Raw genomic sequence first — 19,267 nt, 5'->3', positions numbered from 1 at the left:
AACATCCTACGCATGCTCCGAAAGATCTTCCGATGGATCCCCACTGAAACCAGGAAGACGGTCACCCAGGCACTTGTCACTAGCCGACTGGATTATGGAAACACCCTCTACACCGGAACCACAGCCAAACTGCAGAAAAGACTCCAACGCATCCAGAACGCCTCCGCACGACTCATCCTGGACCTCCCCCGTCACAGCCACATCTCCGGACACCTGAAAGACCTGCACTGGCTCCCCGTCAGCAAAAGAATCACGTTCCGCCTCCTCACCCACGCACACAAAGCCCTCCACGACCTAGGCCCCAGATACCTCAACAACCGCCTGACCTTCTACACACCCACCCGCCAACTACGATCGACCAGCCGCGCCCTCGCCGCCGTTCTGCGCATTCGAAGAGCCACACCATGGGAGGAAGATCCTTGTCCTACCTGGCAGCCAAGACCTGGAATTCCCTCCCCATCCACCTCCGTCTTACCCAAGACCACCTCTCCTTCAGGAAGCAACTCAAGACCTGGCTGTTCGAGCAGTAGCGGACCCCCCCCCCCCCCCCCCCCCCCTCCCCTCAAGCGCCTTGAGACCCTCCGGGTGAGTAGCGCGCTATACAAATTTCTTGATTGATTGATTGATTGAAGTTCACTGTATGGTTGAAGGAGAATCTTTTATACCGGTAAATCGTACAATCTTGCTTTGAGCAATTATTTCAGTTCCCAGTGCATCTGTCCCTATATTGAAAGAATGAGACTGATGTAATGAAAAAAGCATGCATGTGTTAAATGGAAGAAATAAAATATACAACATGAAGTAAAACTAAATGTTCCATGTTAATGGTGTGCTGAAGAAACAATAATATAAAGGAAATCATTAACAACATGTTTTGTGATAGTGTCAACATCAAAAAACTAAAGGATGTGGAATAGGAAAACTTGGTAGAAGCATTTTTATTTGAGTGACATCTGGTGCATTTCAACTCCTCTGCATTTCCTATTCATCTTTTTAATGGAACAGGAAGTTAGGATCAAAATTCATAAACATTTATTTGTTTGAGCTTACATGTATGTGTACAATCTAACATATTGGGTTTTATGAAAACAGGGATAACACAACTCATGGTGCAGTCCAGCACTATTGATCAATTTCTCATAAATTAAGAGAATAGGTGGTATTCATGAAAGACAATATACTAAGTGATGATGATGTTCAACCAACAAATAGCAAAAATTGGTTAAAACAACTAAAGGAGATGTTCATTTAGATTACTAGTGTTCCATGTCTCATAGATTGCTAGTTTTCCATTTCAGGAACCTGCTCCTGGGCCAGAATTGTGATGTAATAGTTGAAAGTATATTATAAGTCCTCATCTCAAGCTTATTCTGAAAATATATTTTCAGAATGGAACTGAGATATTGATTAAACTTGCAATCTTGCCCACTTTTATTTTATTTTGTGATTAACATCTGATATCAAAATCTGGCACCCATATTGCTTATTGTTTCTAAATCTCTCAAGCTACTCTTTCCTGAAATGTCTAAAAGTGTTAGACTAGATCTTTGCTGCTTACATCTCATAAAAAATAAGGACTTATATACTGTGATTTCTAAACAATTTTGTTTGCAGACCTCTTTCATGTTTTATGATATCTATTGCACAGCCTCCCTTATCCTTAAGATGGTCTGTATTTATATCCAAAATACCTCATCCAAGTAAAACATAGCACACATACCACATGAATCCCCTATGAATACATGCCAATAATAACTTGAGAGTCAAAATAAATGTGATGTTATCTAACATGGGTCTTACACATTTGTCTATCAATTGAGCACACATGATAATATTAGTATGTTAAGGTCCATTGAAACAAATGGCCACACCTTATCTGTGGCCTTACGATGTCTTAAAATATCCATTAAATTTAGCTCATCTACAATATATTGGCTCCTTTGATCCACGGTCAGAAGAAAGAACCACCCAGTTAATGACAAAAGGGATAATAAAAACAGATTGTCAAGAAGTCTTTTTTCCTCCACATAAATATACTATCCAAGATAACATTGACTGTTGCTGTTAGCTGAATTCACATAGATATCTTTAACTAGATACATGTGTTGCCATATCAGTTCAATATCTAAAAGCTAACACTCGCAGACTTTATAATTTTTATTCAATTGGCAAAAAGTAAATGCCACAGGGGGTATATGTAGAAAATGTTAAAAGTTAAAAGTCCCATCACCTTCTTCTTCATGTGTGCCAAGGCATATGACATTTCCACAAACACAGATACCACCGCTTTTTCTGGAAAAAGGAACTTGGACATGCATGATAAAGATCCAGTTTGCTAATTGCATCATTTTAACTAGACTCTTCTTGAAACCCTAAACCAGTTGGCCCCCACTGAGCCTACAAAGATAAAACTTTTACAATACATGAGTCTATTCTTGAAGGAAAGGTTTTTCAAACAGAATGTTGTTTTTAAATGGTTGAAAGATCTTGGAGAACAAATTATGAATTGATCCAAAAGAAAGAATACATTCTCAAGGAAATTGTACAAGTATAATCATATGGCAAGCATAGCGCCCAAAAAAGATTTGCTGAAAATTCTCAACTCAACAATAATTCCCACATGCTCTTTAAAACAATGAATTCCCTACATAATTCCACTTGCACTAAAACTGAACAAGAGCCCATCCGGTGGATTCTCTATAAATCTAGTTCATAGAAAAGATTAAGAAACTTAGACCTAACCTCCACACCATCTCCCTACTCTTGTTAAGGGGCTTGTTAAGAAATAATTCAATCAAATAGGCCTTGAACCATTATGTTGTAGTGATGCTGCATAATGTAATAAAATAGGTTGCGCTGAGTATATGCATATCTAAATGTGCCTTAGAAAACAGTATACTAAATGTGTGGTAAGATTTGCCACAGCTCATCTTCAGATCTTATAACATGTTTCTGGGTGTAAACAGTCATTACATTGCTGAAATGCAAGGCAATGGACTGGGATGCAGATTCCATTTCAGGTTGGGGTGAATTTGACTGCCGTTGTGAGAGCATTTTAGAGTGTAAAATCTAGTTCGAACAGGATTTGGAAGGACATATTTGTTGGGAGTTGCTGTGAAGGCGAGGCCAGCCCAAATTGACTAGAGTCTGTGAGCAAACAATTAACAGCTAGTCATCTGCCATCTTGCTGTGGTGGATGACTGTTTTTCAAGTGGATTGCCATCAGTTAGCAGGAGAGACTGCTCTTCACTTAGCACATCACTGAGTGGCTTGGTTAAAATGCTGGATTTTCCCACTCCCTAAACATAACAAACCTGGGGTACTGCTTACTCCAGGGGTGGGGAAAGATTGGCCCAATTACAAGAGGAACCCTGAAGGTCCGCTAAGAAATTAGGAATTATTGGGGCAATCAGCAATTCCAGGTCTGATTACCCTGGTAAGTCTTCATTCTGGGCCAGACTTTCATCCAGAGATTTTGTCTGCTTTTGACAGCTGAAATCTCCAGGTAAAAGTTAAGAAATCCGCAGAGTCCTGCAAATCTTATAATTCCCTTGAAGCCAGTACCTGCTCTTATTGGACCCTTCAGAATTAAGGGGCCACTCATTATGTGGCCCTTAGACCTTTGAATCACAAACCTAAACTCAAGGATCTCACAGCCACCAATGACAGAAAACATTTCGTGCTTTATTGAGATCAGTAATCCTTTGATCATGCTTTGTCTGAGTGACGTATTGCCTGCAGGTAGATTCCAGTCAGATCCCATTACAGTCCCTCACTAGTGATCACTGACCTAAATGCCTGGGTCGTGCAGCATAGCTGTGTAGCTATGGAGGCATCTGTTTAAGGGGCAACATATATGCACCAAGATATGGGGAGAGTTGCATACTTGAGGTGTAATGACTAGGAATAGTACATTTCTGTTAGTTTGCTACTATTCCAATAATTAAATTGGACACAAGCTTTTGTTTAAAACCTGTGTGAACAAGTATGAAAGAAAGGGAATCATAACTTACTGTATGAAGATATGTATTGTTCCCCTAGCACTATAGTTTGGAACTTCCCGACGTGGCCCACTGCCAGACACTCCTGGGTGAATTCTGGGATCTGATGCCGGCGGCCAGTAGGCCCCAGACATATGGGTTCCTTTTATCTCCTACCTCCAACGACTGGCCACTCCTGACAATCCTGTAATCAAACCCCCCTCTACTGACACACAGACTGCCTGCGGTGACACTATGGACGCTGCCCTTGCCCATGCACCAACCACCTACACCCCTTCTACTGTGCCATAATCATAACTCATCACAGATGTCTTATAAAATGTGAATTCTCAGTCACCAACTGCCCTGTAATGTGGACTTTATTTGTAAGTGTAATCATTACTGTATCAACTGATGGAGTGTCAACCTGTAACATGCTGTCATTTCTTTCTCTTAATAAAGGTTTTGGAAAATAAAAAAATTGTTTGGAACTACCCGCCCAATGTCAAAAAGTACTTTTGATAGTACTTTCCTAATTTGTAAAAAAAAAAAAAAAACATAAGTACAGGGGGTCCAAAATGCTTCCTTAGAAGCCCAACGCTGGCACTGCCAAATGCTGGGATTTCTGAATACCAAGGCTGCCTAGTCTAGACTCCTTCTGATGATTCTTGCTATCACATCCATACAGTGGTGGCTGGCATGTTCTGAGGTTGGTTGGGCGGGTGAGACATTAAAAAAATAAATGAAATTAAAACAACTTACCTGCAAGCGTGACATCCTCCTCCTCGATGGTCTTCTCTCCTCAAGGCAAGCTCCAAACTACCTTCACCAATCCTAGCGCTGCTCTCACCAGCATGAGAACCATGCTAGGATTGGTGGTAGCGGCTTCACTCGGCACAGCGCTCTTGAGGCATTGGCTTTCTCTAACCCAGCTGTCTTAAGACAGCTGGGTTAGAGTGGTTTAAAGTACACATTTGTGTGGCTTCTCGTTGCAAGATGGCCATCTAAAAAGACATGTGCACTTTAAACTGAGAGTGCTTGGCTCTCTCTCTTGCTGTCATTCAGCAGCAGCCCTGCCCCGTTTTGATGCTGCGTTTGGGACGGGTTGAAGAAAAACAAAATGGTATCGAATTGACTTCATTACCTTTTCATTTTTCTCTCTGTGGGTATTTTCAGAGGGGCGACGTTCCTTCGCTCAAACAGAGGAGCCACCTCTGCATCCCTATGAGTCTAGGTTCACTCTTTCAGGTTCTTTTTCATCCAAGCATTCTTCTTATGTCACTGTTTTTCTATTTTTCTCCTACACCTTCATTTCCCTTTTCTGCCTCGCTCATCTGATGATGAAAAATAAGTCTTGGTCCCCACAAATGTGGGGTGTGTCCCACCTCTTGCAAATTAAGCACTGCTTCCACTCAAGTATTTCACAAATATTTTTAAAACAGCAGCAATCAGTATAACTATTTAGCAATATCCAAGACCCTAATATCTTACATGTATACAACGAAAGCGACCTCAAGCGACAATAGCACAGTCACATGCACAATAGTAGCACTGGTTAGTTGTGTGCTGCAAGTAATTGTATGCATTCTACTGGATTTTTCAAAAGATGTTTGTGCTACAGATTTGAAATGTTTTGTTGGACACTGGCTTTAGTAAATATTCTTAAAGTTTGGCTATTAGCAGGGAAGTGTAATATCTTCAACAGAAGTTAACCAAGAGTAATCCGAAGTATTGGGCCAATCAGGTGAGGATGTGGCTGAGGCTGCAGTCTAGGGGGTCAGTGATTACCAATAGGATCTTGCCTCTCTTCCCCCTCTGCTTACTGCAATTACATAAAAAGTGGAGGCACTTGTCAGGGAATGCCTGTATGACCAATTTAGGGAGGACTTCATTTGCTCTATTATGCATACCATGGATACACAATGTTACTTCTTCCTCCTTTATTCGCCCCTGTATAAAAGTGAACAGTTTGCAAATAAAAAAGTACCTTTTGGAGAGGTGTCACGTAATACAGTGATGTTCCCGATGTCCTTGCTTATGTTGGAAAATGCGTTCCCAGCCAGAACCCTGACCAAAAAGGTGCCTGAAATAGAAAATGTGCCAAAAACATTTGAATTTCAAAAGTTCCCATTTACTCACATGCATCGATATGTACCCTGATAGATTGCTATAGGGCCATTTTGTATTACAAACCAACAGCATTCTTCATCAGGACACATCATTCCTTATCATGCAACATAATGCATTAAGGCAGAAATCTTAATAAACATCCAAAACAGTCAAAATATGCCATTATCTGGCTATTGGACATCAATGTGGTGTCACCCATCAAACACCAAATGCATTCACCCACAGCTCATTGAAGATTCATTATTCCCCTAATCAACACCGTTGTCCTAGACCTCTATGCAGAGTCACCCACAAAACATTTACCTCCCCCCCTGCTTTTCTGAATTTGCATTAGGACTCTCTGCACTTTAACACTGCTAACCAGTGCTAAGGTGCTTGTGCTCTCTCCCTAAAATGGTCAATTGGCCTATACCTGATTAGCACATTTAATTTACTTATGCATCCCTAGTATATGGTACTACATGTACTCGGGGTCTGTAAATTAAAATACTATATGTGGACCTGCAACTATCATTGGGCCCTCCACAAAAGTAGCCTTTTAAAACATGTTGCACACCTGCAGTTGCAGCCTGTAGTACAGTTTTAAACAGCCGTTTTGACCTGGTAAAATGAACCTTTTGCCAATGCTGAACCTTCTTTTTTAATACATATAAGTTAACCCTAAGGTCGAGCCTAAACGCCCATAAGACAAGGTGCATTGCATATAAAAGCCAATCAATCAATCAAAAATGACTTTATTCGGTTTTCGGATGTAAAACCATAAAAGTTTCCAATATATAAAAACAGTGGTTAATAAAATTTCATAAAACCATTTCACAGTTCATTACATACAGAAACCAATTCATGGGTAAAGAGCAATGCAAAATACTTGGTCCCCTAAAATAAAAAATTCAGATAAACCAATGAATAAATAACGCCCGGGATCCTATCTAGTAAATATGTCTCCTTCGGGGAACTAAATTGTTAAATGACCCTAAAAGATGTTACCATCTATTCTAAGTTGGCCCTACGTTTTACTGCAGATGTAAGGAAATTGAGGACAAACAGAATAATATCTTCATGCAACAACTGTAGATAAATAAGAGCTGGATGAGCCTGCCTGAATTTCATCCTCCTTAAGATCGGGACAATAAAATTTCCGGGGGATCACATAAAACCTCCAAAATAATAAAAAATGAAGCAGATCCTGTGGAGACACATCGTCGTAGCCACAGGATGCTAAAATCTGTCCTCTACTACTCCCCCTGGGCGAAGCCAATAGGAGGTGAAAAAAAACCATATAAAAGGTAGGACAGGTGTGTATACGTTTTACATGTCCTGGTAGTGAAAGATTCCTAAACTTATTTTTCACTCCCTCCTGTAAGTCACATCTCTCCCATTAACTAACACTGGGTTACTGTTTCAGTTGGGTCCCACCCACTCAGTTATTTTTTTATGTTTTGGATCATCCAGTTTTAACTTTTTACTGTCGGTGAGTCTCACTAAATGTGCCTCACCATTGGTAATCATATGGCAAATGCACTGCACATGTTTACTGCCAATGTCTGCCTTTTAAGATAAGGCTGCTGCGACGCAGCTAGTGTTAAGAGGCATTTGGTTGGTTACACATGAACACGTGCACACACGTGGGTGGGCTGCCTGTGGGAGACTACTGTCATGTGTGACCTGGTAACTGCGCACACGTACCCTGGCGCAGTAGGACTTTGCAGTATTAGATATTGACCTGGGACAAGCCTTCTAATATAAGTGTACACTAAAAGGAAAAGTCATTGTGATTTACTGTTTTGACTGTAGTGGCAATTTCTAATACAGATAGGGAGGAAACTGCCTTAGAATGCAGTTTTGCTTCTCTTTGCCCTACAGAGACCAGTGACATATCGAATTGGGGTATACCCTGTGTGAGAAAATCAAATCTGCAAGTTCCACAATGATATCTGTGCAATGTAGAGGTCATCCAGAATTGTCATCTTTCCCTGGCTCGGCTTAGGATCAGAGCCTGGTCCTTTTGCCACCCTGCTGTGCCAGGTTAATTACATTTCTCTCCAGCAGCAGGAACAAATGCTTCCTAACACAAAGGGATCACTTAACAGTGCTTCACTCAGCTCCTGAGAAGCAGAGGGGTGGGGCAGAATGACCTGCATCAATCAGCTGTCACACTGCACTAGGAATGGGCCTGTCCACGTCCATTGAACAAAGGAGGGAGCCCAAAACCCTAGCTCCAGCATTGAAAATCTTGCGAGAAAGGCCCTGCCAGTGATGTCAACAAGGGGCGGAGTTTAAGTCCTCAGAGGAGATGTGACAAGTAACTTCTGGATGACGCCATTTTGAACTGTCCCAGCATGCTATGCTGGAGGGTTGGGACAGGGGTCGAGAGGCAAAGTGGCACCCTAGGATTGGTCAGGGGTTCCTGAACCTTCCTCTCCCTTTTAAAAATCTTGCACAAGGGGGAGACTCTCTCTTACCTAGCGATTTCTCTTCGCTGCTGGACCCTGAGTTTACCATGGAAAACTGGAAGAAAGAACCCCCTGATGCCCACCAAAGATTAGAAACTCTGTCCAGTTGACCTCCGGACCAGTGGATTTCCCCATGGGCCAGTGAGGCGAGTCCCCTTACGACCCCTGAGGACCAGTTGGGGGAAAATTCTGGATGTTTGTACCTGAGACCAGGTGAAAGGCTGGCACAGGGAGCCAGGAGAATTACCTCTCTGAGGATGATACCACTTTGGAGGGGGGGGGTCATCTGTAACTGCCCCTGGTGGCTAGACCTCAACATCAGGAGTAAAATGAGCTCATGATCATCAAAATTTGCCCAACTAGGCCCAAGTTGTGGCATTTTAGAGTGTAGTGACCTTTTATTTCAGACGAAACCCATGGTGCTCCATCGCCATTCCTTACATTAACCATGGGTGGACCAGGGCCCAGGAATTGGAGCTCAAAGGTCTTCATTAATATTTCCAGGGAGGGGATGTTTATGGGGCCCCCTCCCCATACTCTTCTTTAGCCCGGGGACCCCATCCCCCTAGCCACAATTGTTAAAAAAGGAGGGCCGGGACCCCATCCCTGACCCCCAAATTCCCAGCGTACACCATCACGGCTCCCCCAATAGCGGTGGGCATGCACCTCTTCCCATGCCCGTGTCTAGGGGAAGTGGATGGCCACTGCAAGAGAGGAGATCAGAGCTGCCAGCGCTTGTGGGCAGCAGAGGAGATGCTGCCCATGCGGGGAGCCGGTATGGGCAGCCAGGGGTGTGCTCCCTGTGCTCCCCCCAACAAAGGAGGCATGCAGGGGAGCTCAGGTAGGACTGGGTACCCCAGGATAAAACTAAAACAGTAAAAGCAAGCTTTGCGGCTCTCCAGTCACGGCCGGAGTGCCGCTGTTAAAATATTCACTGCTCCCAAAGGATCACCCCATAATACCCTGTGGGGCTTTTCCATTTACATGCGTTTCTCCAGGATAGCAGGGGCACCACCAACACCACAAGGAAAGCATTGGGGCTGCAGGAGATTAGCAGCTTCCCCCTTAACAATTTATTATGATTTACCCTATGTCTGTGGAAGTTGAAATCCTTTACCCACCAGGATTTTCTAACATTTTAAAGCCTCCCAAGTCTAAAGCTTTGGTTCTACAGCTGGGAGTTTTGCACCTTCTAGGGGCTTACTTTAAGGTTACACTTAATGTGGCCTGCAAGTGTGTAAAGGGAATATAGCACGTTACAACGCCTGCTATTACCACGCAGTAGGTTACAACGCGGTTGGTACAACGACCGTGTTGATACCACACGTTACTTTACATCGCAAGTCGTTTCTACGACTTGCGCTAGGTGGCTCGCTGGACTTAGGAATAGTATAAATTACTTCTCCTATTCCAGTTAGCGCAACATCAAGGAAGGTGTTGGATCTAAAATCCAACACATTCCCTGGTTTTGCACGCCTCCTAGCACAAGTTGTAGAAACGACTTGCGATGTAAAGCCACGCGTGGTAACAACGTGGTCGTTGTAACGACCACGTTGTTACCTACCTGCGTGGTAATAGCAGCGTTGTAAACGCTGTTTCCCGTGTAAAGGAGATAAGTGTACTGAAGTGCCCTCTAGAGGCCAAGTCCATGGTTGCATTTCATGCACCCAAAATGTGATGGTCTCTAAGGGTTGCTTTTATGATTATAAGTTTATAAAAAAATACACAGATACATGTTTTGCCAATTTCAGATGCTTTATTGAGATAATACTGTTGACAGTGATTATTGATCACAGTTTAAATATTTTATGGACATTTACGCAAAATGTGATGTCTTTTACATGTAGTTTGTTGATCCTGAACCTTTGACCATGCAATTGACTTACCTTATGTGTTTGCATGACCCATTTAGGGCGTCAAAGGTGAATATGTAATGTCATCTATGGTATTTTCCATCTGTCAATGTATATATTTGTAAATTACTTTGTGGTATTTAGTATTGTGTGTGTAATAAATGTGCACCTCTTTTTTCTAGGGAGAACCATTTATTGAGTGTTATTAGTGTTATTATTGTGTGCCAGTGATTGGTGATTACTAGAACACACCACCCTCCCTGAATATGCTTTTGAGTACTCAGCTTTGCTACCCTGAGAGAGTCAAGCACTACAATGGGGTGCTTGGTTCCCAGTAAGGAGAATTGTAATTGAATGTATATAACGCTTACTACCCCTGACAAGTGTGTTTTTCGGTGAGTAGGATGCTACTACGGAACAAAAAAGATTAGTGGTGGATTAGTATAGGGAAAAAATAAGTTGTTAATTGAGCAGTGAATCTGTTAGTTTGATTGAATAGGATAAATGAGAGATAGAGGTGGAAATAGTCTAGGTAGTCTTCTTTGGGAGTTCATATTAATTATATGAGGTTTGGGATGAGTCAAAGGAGGGATAGAGGGGAGAAGAGTCTCCAAAGGTTTATTAGGAAGCTCATAGTAGTAAAATCAGGTTTCCCTGCTGACAATTCCATGCAGCAGAAAGCTAGAGTTTGAGGAGGGTTAGAACACTGGGTCGCTCCATCTGATTGGCTAGACTTTGTGTCCTAAAATTATGTGCTTGGCCTTCTTTTGGTCTATGAATGTTTTCTATGTGTTTTTAATGACAATAGCTGTACTGAAATACTTCTATGCTAATACTGACAACAGATTTCCCAGCCTGATGTCAGGAATAATTCAAGCATGTGGTTTTTTGAAAGCGCTAAAGATAGAGAACTGATTTACCTAGTGGGTGTGAGAGGTAGCCTGAAGAGTGAAATCCATTCTTCCACTGCTTTCTACATTGAGACTGTATTCTAACAGCAGCAATCCAGATAGAGCTCAAAACATCAGACTCCACCAAAGTCATCCCCACAAATACAGCTTACTGTAGTGTTAATTATGACTATAGTTGCATCAGGCAAACTCTCCATCACCGTAAGGGTTGGAAGGATGATTGTAATTGTTCTGGTTTCAGAGTGACACCAGGCAATGGGATGTGTTCTTACGCTGAGAGGCAAAGTCCACACTGGTGCCATAAGAGGAAGGTATATACACCCAAACGACATGGCATAATGTTGAGGACAGAACAGGCTCACCCTTTTAACTGTACTGCTCATTGACCAATCTGTAGTTTTAGTTTCTCCTGGGCAGGGTGACTGTTTTACTCTGGGCAGACTTTTTTTAGACCAGTTGGCACAACTGTGCTCAGTCAGTAGGACCTTGTTTTTCCTTACTAAATCAAAGCACTTCTAGCAGGCAGAAGGTAGGGAGGCAATCATGACTGCCTGCTTTTTACTCGAAGTCAAGCAAAATCCACAGGCTGACCAGACTGGGGTCCCTCTAGGTTCAACAGAACTCATTTGTTGTAAAGGTGTGCAGCCTTCACAATGTCAAGATGATGAGCCAATTACTGGTCGAGACAGCCACTTCTTTCAAAAGAAAAAAGGCAACTCTCCAATTCAACCCACACCATCCCTCCCACGACTGTTGCTGGCCAAACTCTCTGGATACACAGATTACAATATGTTACTTGTTCCAATATTTCTGGAAAATTCCTAACCTTATGAAAACTCCTTCCAGGATCCACACTCAGACTGGCCAAGAAACTTTCAATTAGAAACACACCAGCACCGACTCCAGTGCCATTCAGTGGTGTCATGCGCCTGTAGCTGTGACTTCACCAAAGAACATTGGCCAACAGCAAGTGCACTGACTTGTGTTCCAGATATTCATTCAGTGCCTCACTGATGCTTGAGGAGATTAACAAAGAACCCTCTTGGCAACAAATGCACCACACGCTTGCATACTTTCGTACCTTATAAATTCGGGCTCATCAGGGAGGAGGAAGAAAAATGTTTCTTACTATCTAACTATCTAACTATCTGTTTGCAGTTTGTAGATTAACAGTAGGCCTCAGAGAAATGAAAATTACATAGTGTAATCTTTCATCATGCTTTCCTTGGGAAATTATGCCATGTCAAACAGTTACACCACCGTTTGCAGTAAAATTATAAAGGGGAACAACTCAAGCAAGTAAAACACAAGCAGATGTTCATGGAAGGTGTGTTTTTCACAAGGACGTATTCCGTACGAACACTTACCACTCAATGACTGATTTGCATCCTACATAATTTCATGTAATTTTCAGGATGGGGAACTAGGAATCCTTGATTGTGAGGGTCATCATGTGGCTTCCTGTCCCGACCGAAGTAAGATGACCATAGGCTGCAGGGGGGTACTGTACTTTTTGGAAACAAGTTAGTACAGAGAGTACACTCCTTTAACCTCCTGTCGTGGTGGCACCTATGCATGTAAGTAGTTATACTTACTCTTGCAACAGGTACTTGTCTTCCAGACTGTTTGCAGTTCAGATCAAATGTGTGGCAATGTGGAACTCTAAGGAGAATCCCTAATGAACAATGGATAGGACCCACATTTCTTAAAGATCATTTCCTGCCTCTTTGGAAAGATTAACTTGATTATTGTCCATCTCCATTCCCCTAACACCCAGATAGCTATTGTGTGATAGGGCACTGATAGCAAGTAAGTGCATGGACATTGAGATGCCTTTGCCATAGCCGCAATGACATTTCCCTCTCCATTGCTGCGGTAACCACCTCAACTGTATGCCTTGAAAGTGTGTCCTTCCTGAAGAGATTGCTGATGCTGGAATACCCATGTACCATGTTGTGGTAGTAGTGATATGTCTTACAGGGGAGTGATTCAATTATGGACTGTGGAGGCTGGAATCAATACATAGAAAATCAAAAAAAGAGGTGCCTCACAGACCATCAATCAAATTACTCTTTAAGAGAAGAAACCAAAATATTGCTCCTTCTATTGTCATTAATTCCGGAATGCATAGAATAACCCCCGTAAGAACAGACACCCCCTGAGGAGGCAGCCGGTGACCTAACTTAAGCAGGACTCCAAATCATAACAACTGGATGGTCCCCTCCAAAAACACACCAAGGTCCATTTTTCGTGCAGGACCCCAAGATAAAACAGGAGTTTGCAGTAGGACAACCAGTCAGATGCTTCTGACAGGGCATTTATAAAGAATATGGCCCAACATGTTCCTAAAGTCAACAGACCTGAAGAAGACCTTCCCCGAAATACACCACAGACCCAAACTGATGGTCGAAATGCATCGGCGCAATCACAAATGGGGCTAAGAGCTACCACAAATGGGTTCATCCTGCGCACAAAAGCTGTGCACTACAAGAGATGGAATCCAAGACCTTATCCTGTTATTAACTCATGCTCTGACCCACCCACCATAATAGGGCCCAGTAGCATTGTCTAGCACTACAAATAAGAAGACTGAAGTGGCAAAGGTCCCTATGATAATATAATGTAGGACACTAGACAGGTAACTTCATGTGTTTTGTTGTATGTCTGTGGATTAATTATTTACGTGCATTTAACAAGTGTTGCAATTTTTGCTTTGTATAAGTCTTGTTCCGAATTAATCCTTTAAATGTATTCAAGAAGTGCTGTTATGTGATTTTTGCTTTGCACTAGTCTTGTCCCTTGTCATTATGTCCATACATGTACACTATGATCCCTTAAAATCTTTTCTATAAAAACAAGTAAAGAAAACATGCTATGATTTAAGAAAAAGGATTACTGATTTATTCTATGGAAATTTACTAACATTAATACACTTTGGTGTGATATACCTAAGTGCACACCCTTGTTGAAAAATCAAAGGGTAACAGGTTAAATCAAAGACAATAAAAGGAACACAACTGTGGTTTCTGCTCTTAAAGAGTAACTTGATTGATGGTCTGGGAGGCACCTCTTTTTTTTATTTTCGTGGTAGTAGTCATGGCACCTCGTGTCTCCTGTTTATGAAACGCAATTTTGGGAGACAGCTTGCAGAGCCCCCTAGGATTTGGCAGTGTTGTCTTTTTTTATATTAGCAGGAATATTGTTTACCCAAGATAGAGATGTTACCTTTTCGAATGGTACCTCAGCTATGCGTGAAAGAGAATAATGCTTGTCTTAACCTTGCTGATAGGTGTGAGCTGCATCTAGGACACACCAAATATAGGCACTGGGCATTATTTTACCTTCTTTGTAATCTCTCTCTCTCTCTCTCTCTCTCTCAGGGTACGCCTCTAGCAGGAGTTTAATCAGTTGTTCCATATGTTCCCAGTAATGACTGTTGTAGCAGGAGGAGGCCCTACATAGTTAGCAATACACCCCTGTGTGGTAGTAGGAGTCAGGCTGAGTGGAAGTGTCTGACTGGTTGGTGAAAGGAGATGAGACTATTCAATTATGCAGGGCCTAAGTTGCACAGTGCCTTGAATGTGTGAGTGTGAAGTTTGAACTAAGTGTGTTTGTATCGGGAACCAGTCGAGCTCTTTGAGGACTGTAGAACAGGAGTGTGGAAATGAGCATTTTGCAAATCTAATTCCACCATCTAAACTCCTGGATGCAGGGCAGACTTCTGTTACGGTGAGCATTTTTAACTTGTCCTTCTACAGGAAAGAAGTCCAGAGGGCGAAGATCTAGGATAGAATGAAGGCCTCCATACTTCTTCAGAACTAGGAAATAACTGGAGTAACAACCAGTTTCAATCCCTCTTTGCCAGCACCCTTTCAGTGGCTCCCTTGGTCAATAGAGCTTGAACTTCCCCTTTGACTATGGACAAGTGGTCAGTGGGAGGTGTTGCAGTTTGCATGGCCTATAGGGGGATGTGACCAGAAGGGTGAGGAGGAGTGTGTTTTCCTCAATCCAGAGTTCCCATTGGTTGGATGTGATGCTCCTCCCCCAGGGAGGTAAAAGATGATGCGGCCTATTATTTTTCCAGGCCACTCAACTAATAACCCAATTTCCTACAGTTACCTTATTACATTTAATAGGAGCTAACCTTGGATTGGGAGCAGGTAGAGATGTCTGGTTTAGACTCAAATACATTTTTATGCAAATTCTTCTTTAATTGTGTAGTTCAATTTTAAGTCCCAATTCTGAAAACTGCCACTTTTAGAAAGTAGGCATTTTCTTATCCTAACTATTTCTGACTTCTGCCAGGGTCCTGGGTCACATGACTCTGCTCATGGGCTCTGTGTTTTCCTCCCAGACTGTGAAACAAAAGGGGACTAAGTGTGATCATGGTGGCCATCCTGCCAAGATGGCTGGGGCGGAGCTGTTAACTGCCCACTTACACATAAGAGGGCTTGCCTCCAGCCCACATAAATGACCCTGACACTGTCAGGATCATCGCCAGTGCATCGCTGGCCTGGAACGGAACTACAATTCCCGATAGGCATTGCGGGAGGCGCGCTGCGTGACTCACGCCATGCCCTGCGTCAAACGTCAAAAGGCGAAAGGTCGCCACACACGGAGCCGATAATTCTTTGGTCCGGAGACGAGCCGTGGTAACGCAGTGTTGCAGAGGCATTCCGAAGAGTGCATCATCCAGGTAGCGGCCCATACTTTCCCGTGGACTTCGTAACCGAGGTAGGACTGTTGTGGCAAGCTTCCTACTCGGCACCACGCCCCTTAGACCATAGTCGGAGACTTGATCTCCGGAGACTAGCATCGACTGAGAAGGCAGTAACTCCATTACCCGCCCCTCTGTTGGAGAGACCTGTCGGTCTCATGCAGGGGAGCGAACGTTTTGTAAATACATGCTGAGACCAGCAGGGCACAATTTGCTTTCACAGGAAGTGATACAGCCCTAAACCTTTTGAAAACCCACACAGGGTAGAAATCGAGCTGGTGTGTCTGTACTTGATATGGTTGATGTGCATGTCGCAAAACCACAGGAGGGCACCAGGCTTCAAAGAAGTTAAGCGAAGCGTGTTTCAGCTTCACTGGCAGACGCTAGCAGTGCGTAAAGGCACCACGCGGTGGCCAGTATTCATCGTTGTTTTCTTATGTTCGTTTCCTTAGACATATGAGAGAGTCTGGATAAGAAGGGGTGGTCGCAACGCTGGTGGCTTGGACCTTGAGAGGCGTTGACAAGTGGGTATTGAGCAACAAAGGTGATACGTGGTGTGTGTTCGTATGCATGTTGATCACTGTTATGCTCCATACGTGTGATTTTCCTTGTCATTTGTATTAGTGCCTGCAACCAACGACCACTGCCTATAGCTCTCCCCCATATGTCCTGGCGCATCTTATTTCCTTTACAGGTGAGGGGGCAAGCTAGATTAGAACGCACCGCAGTTAAAAGAACAGCCTGTGGTTCACGTTGTAAGCGGAGAACAAAACGTCTCATACTGTGTCTTGTTGTCTTTTGCCTTCACAGATCTCCCTCCCTGCTGTCCCCACCCTTTCCTTCCCCCGCTCGATCACCCCAAAAGTCCGTGGTTTCACAAGCCGGACTTGGGGTCATCCAGAGGTGGGCCCCCTTAGAGCATCAACACAGCCCCGGGGACATCGGAACGAGGAACCCTGACAGACACCATCTGTTTGCCACCCCAGACTTCTTGGAGCTTTGACAACAGAAGGGAAGAACTTTCTAGAACCAGTTGGGGGAGTGGGGGATACCGTAGGGAATCCCCTGACTTCAAAGACTTGCACCTGGTACAAATATTAGACACTCAGAACACCTCAACAGTACACTCCTGGACATGTGGAAAACTTCAAAAGGACTGCCTGGCCATCAGAGGACTGCCCTGTTGCTTGAAGGACTGTCTTGCTGCCTGAAGGAGAAATGGACCTTCTCCTTAAAACCAGGGTCACCATAAGTGACTCCGAGGGCCTGTTGAGTGGCGTCCTCTGTGAGGTACAGGGATATAACAAGGTCCTAAGGCCTTGAACCCTGAACCTGACCACTGCAGGAGTGAGTCCTGACCCCCGAATGTTGCCACCCAAGTCCTGTATCCTTGGTAGTGGTGTTGGTGGGACTGCTGCTGCCTAACTCTAAAACGTGGCACGTTGACATTTTTTCACCAAAACCTTCATAGAGAACTGACAAAACACCAGGACCTACCTGCCAGCCGTTATGTCCTAGGTGCAATGCCAGTCAGCTTGACTTTGTGGTAGCATCCACTATGTTTTTCTCCGCAGCAGCAAATCAATTTCAGCTGGACCGCTCAGCAACAATATCCGACCTCATGAAGCCCTCTTTGGCTAAAGCCTGCAGCCTTTTCCCACTGGAGGTCTTTGACTTCCAAAATGTTGTCTAAAACTGAAGGTACAAATCTTTGGCGGGGTCAATGGTGAATGGCTCCACACCGATGACGATGACCTCCTTGGCCTGGAAATCCAGCTTTTCCTGCTCTGAGTTTTTTCCCGCCATTGTCGATGGCTTCAACGTGAATTCATCCAGCAGTCTGTAGGCAAGCCAAGATTGGGCCTAATCCACCCTTTGTATCTGACACCTGCTCTTTTTTGTTGGCCTTAACTCTTGACGTTGCTCTGGTATCTCACTACCAGATGCCCATGGTTGGGGCTTTGATCCTTTTGACTCTAGATTTCACTAAAAATGTTAAAAAATATGTAACTTGCGTCCTACTGATTGAATTTAATTTGTTTTGCTGTCATTTGTTTTCTTCACAATTCTCACTATTTTCGCTAAATTGGTTTGGGTTGTTTCCTGTGTTGTGTTTTCACTTTATAACTGAGTGCTGCACAAATACTTTACACAGGGCCTTTAAGTTAACCCTTACTGTTTTTGTGCCAAGCTATCAGATTGTTGAATAAAGGTTAATTTAGTGGCTTTTGTGGTTCACCCTGACGAGCACTGTGGTTGTTGTCTGAGTGGAGCTTCCACCCCCTCAAACAATAACCCAAATTCTTACAATTCCCAACCATATTTTTGATAGCACATCTTCATCACTCGAAGCAGACTGTCAGATGACACACCTTTAGCACATTGTGAACTAAACATAGAACATAAAATAAGAAAGGCCCCAGGTACAAAGCCCTATTGCTATCATGAACACTGTGATTTGCAAAATCACAGGTTTTTTCAACCGCAATGGGCTTTCTTTGTGTACAAAAGCCCTTTTGAGACTTGAAACTATCTTTCTGGCTTGTAAAAAAACTTTTGAGATCCTTTCTGAATCGCAGATAAGAGGAGGCAAGAAAATGTCTTTCCGCTCCTTTTTCTAATTTGGAAAGGGACATATCAATGTTTTATGACAAAAATAATGGTTGCAAACCATTGATGAGTTACCAGTCCTCCCCCTCCAAGCTGGGGTGGTAACAGATTTGCAGACAAAAAGTGTGTCCTAAGGACCCCTTCCTCTTTAAGAATTGTTTTGGTAGCCTCCGACAGAGAAGGCAGTGGTCCAGGGGACCACTGCCTGCTCCCCATAAAGGTCATAACCTTTTTTATTTATAAAGCAACTGGAGTGACTTAAAAAAGCTGCTGCTTTAAAAAAAAAAATTTTTTGGGAATGCAATCATAGGATAATCACAGGCAACTGAAAACTGCAAGCTTCCTAGAGAATATTCATTAGGCAAGTTGTTCTGCAACCCCATTGTGATTTGCAATTTTTTGAACGAACCTAGAAGTACATTAGTTGATTTACAAAATATTATCTTATTTCTAAAAAAAATTATTTTAGGAGGGAGGGGCACTGTAGGATTGTTTTGCAGGAGAACAGACAGCAACTGTTACGGAAGTGGGCAACGTTACACCTGGGAACTTTTACCCCATTGGTTAGGGAGGAGCCAGAAGTCCCCCTAACCCACAAGTTAGTGACCTGAGA

The 19,267-nt window shown here is 43.2% G+C and overlaps 1 protein-coding gene across 1 annotated transcript in view; it reads right to left on the bottom strand.

Annotated features, from left to right (window-relative positions):
* The window catches only part of LOC146776065 (polycystin-1-like protein 2), an 865,077-nt gene that overhangs the window by 627,033 nt on the left and 218,777 nt on the right, over positions 1–19,267 (bottom strand). Inside the window, exon 8 of the mRNA XM_085637447.1 lies at positions 5,968–6,063. Within this exon, the coding sequence (XP_085493573.1) occupies positions 5,968–6,063 (96 nt within the window). The remainder of the gene's footprint in view (positions 1–5,967; positions 6,064–19,267) is intronic.

The sequence above is a fragment of the Triturus cristatus genome, chromosome 12 (genome assembly GCF_964204655.1).
Source record: "Triturus cristatus chromosome 12, aTriCri1.1, whole genome shotgun sequence".
In the NCBI taxonomy this organism is placed as follows: Eukaryota; Metazoa; Chordata; class Amphibia; order Caudata; family Salamandridae; genus Triturus; species Triturus cristatus.
Note: the sequence above shows the minus strand (reverse complement) of the source record. Positions and strands in the feature narration are given on the sequence as shown.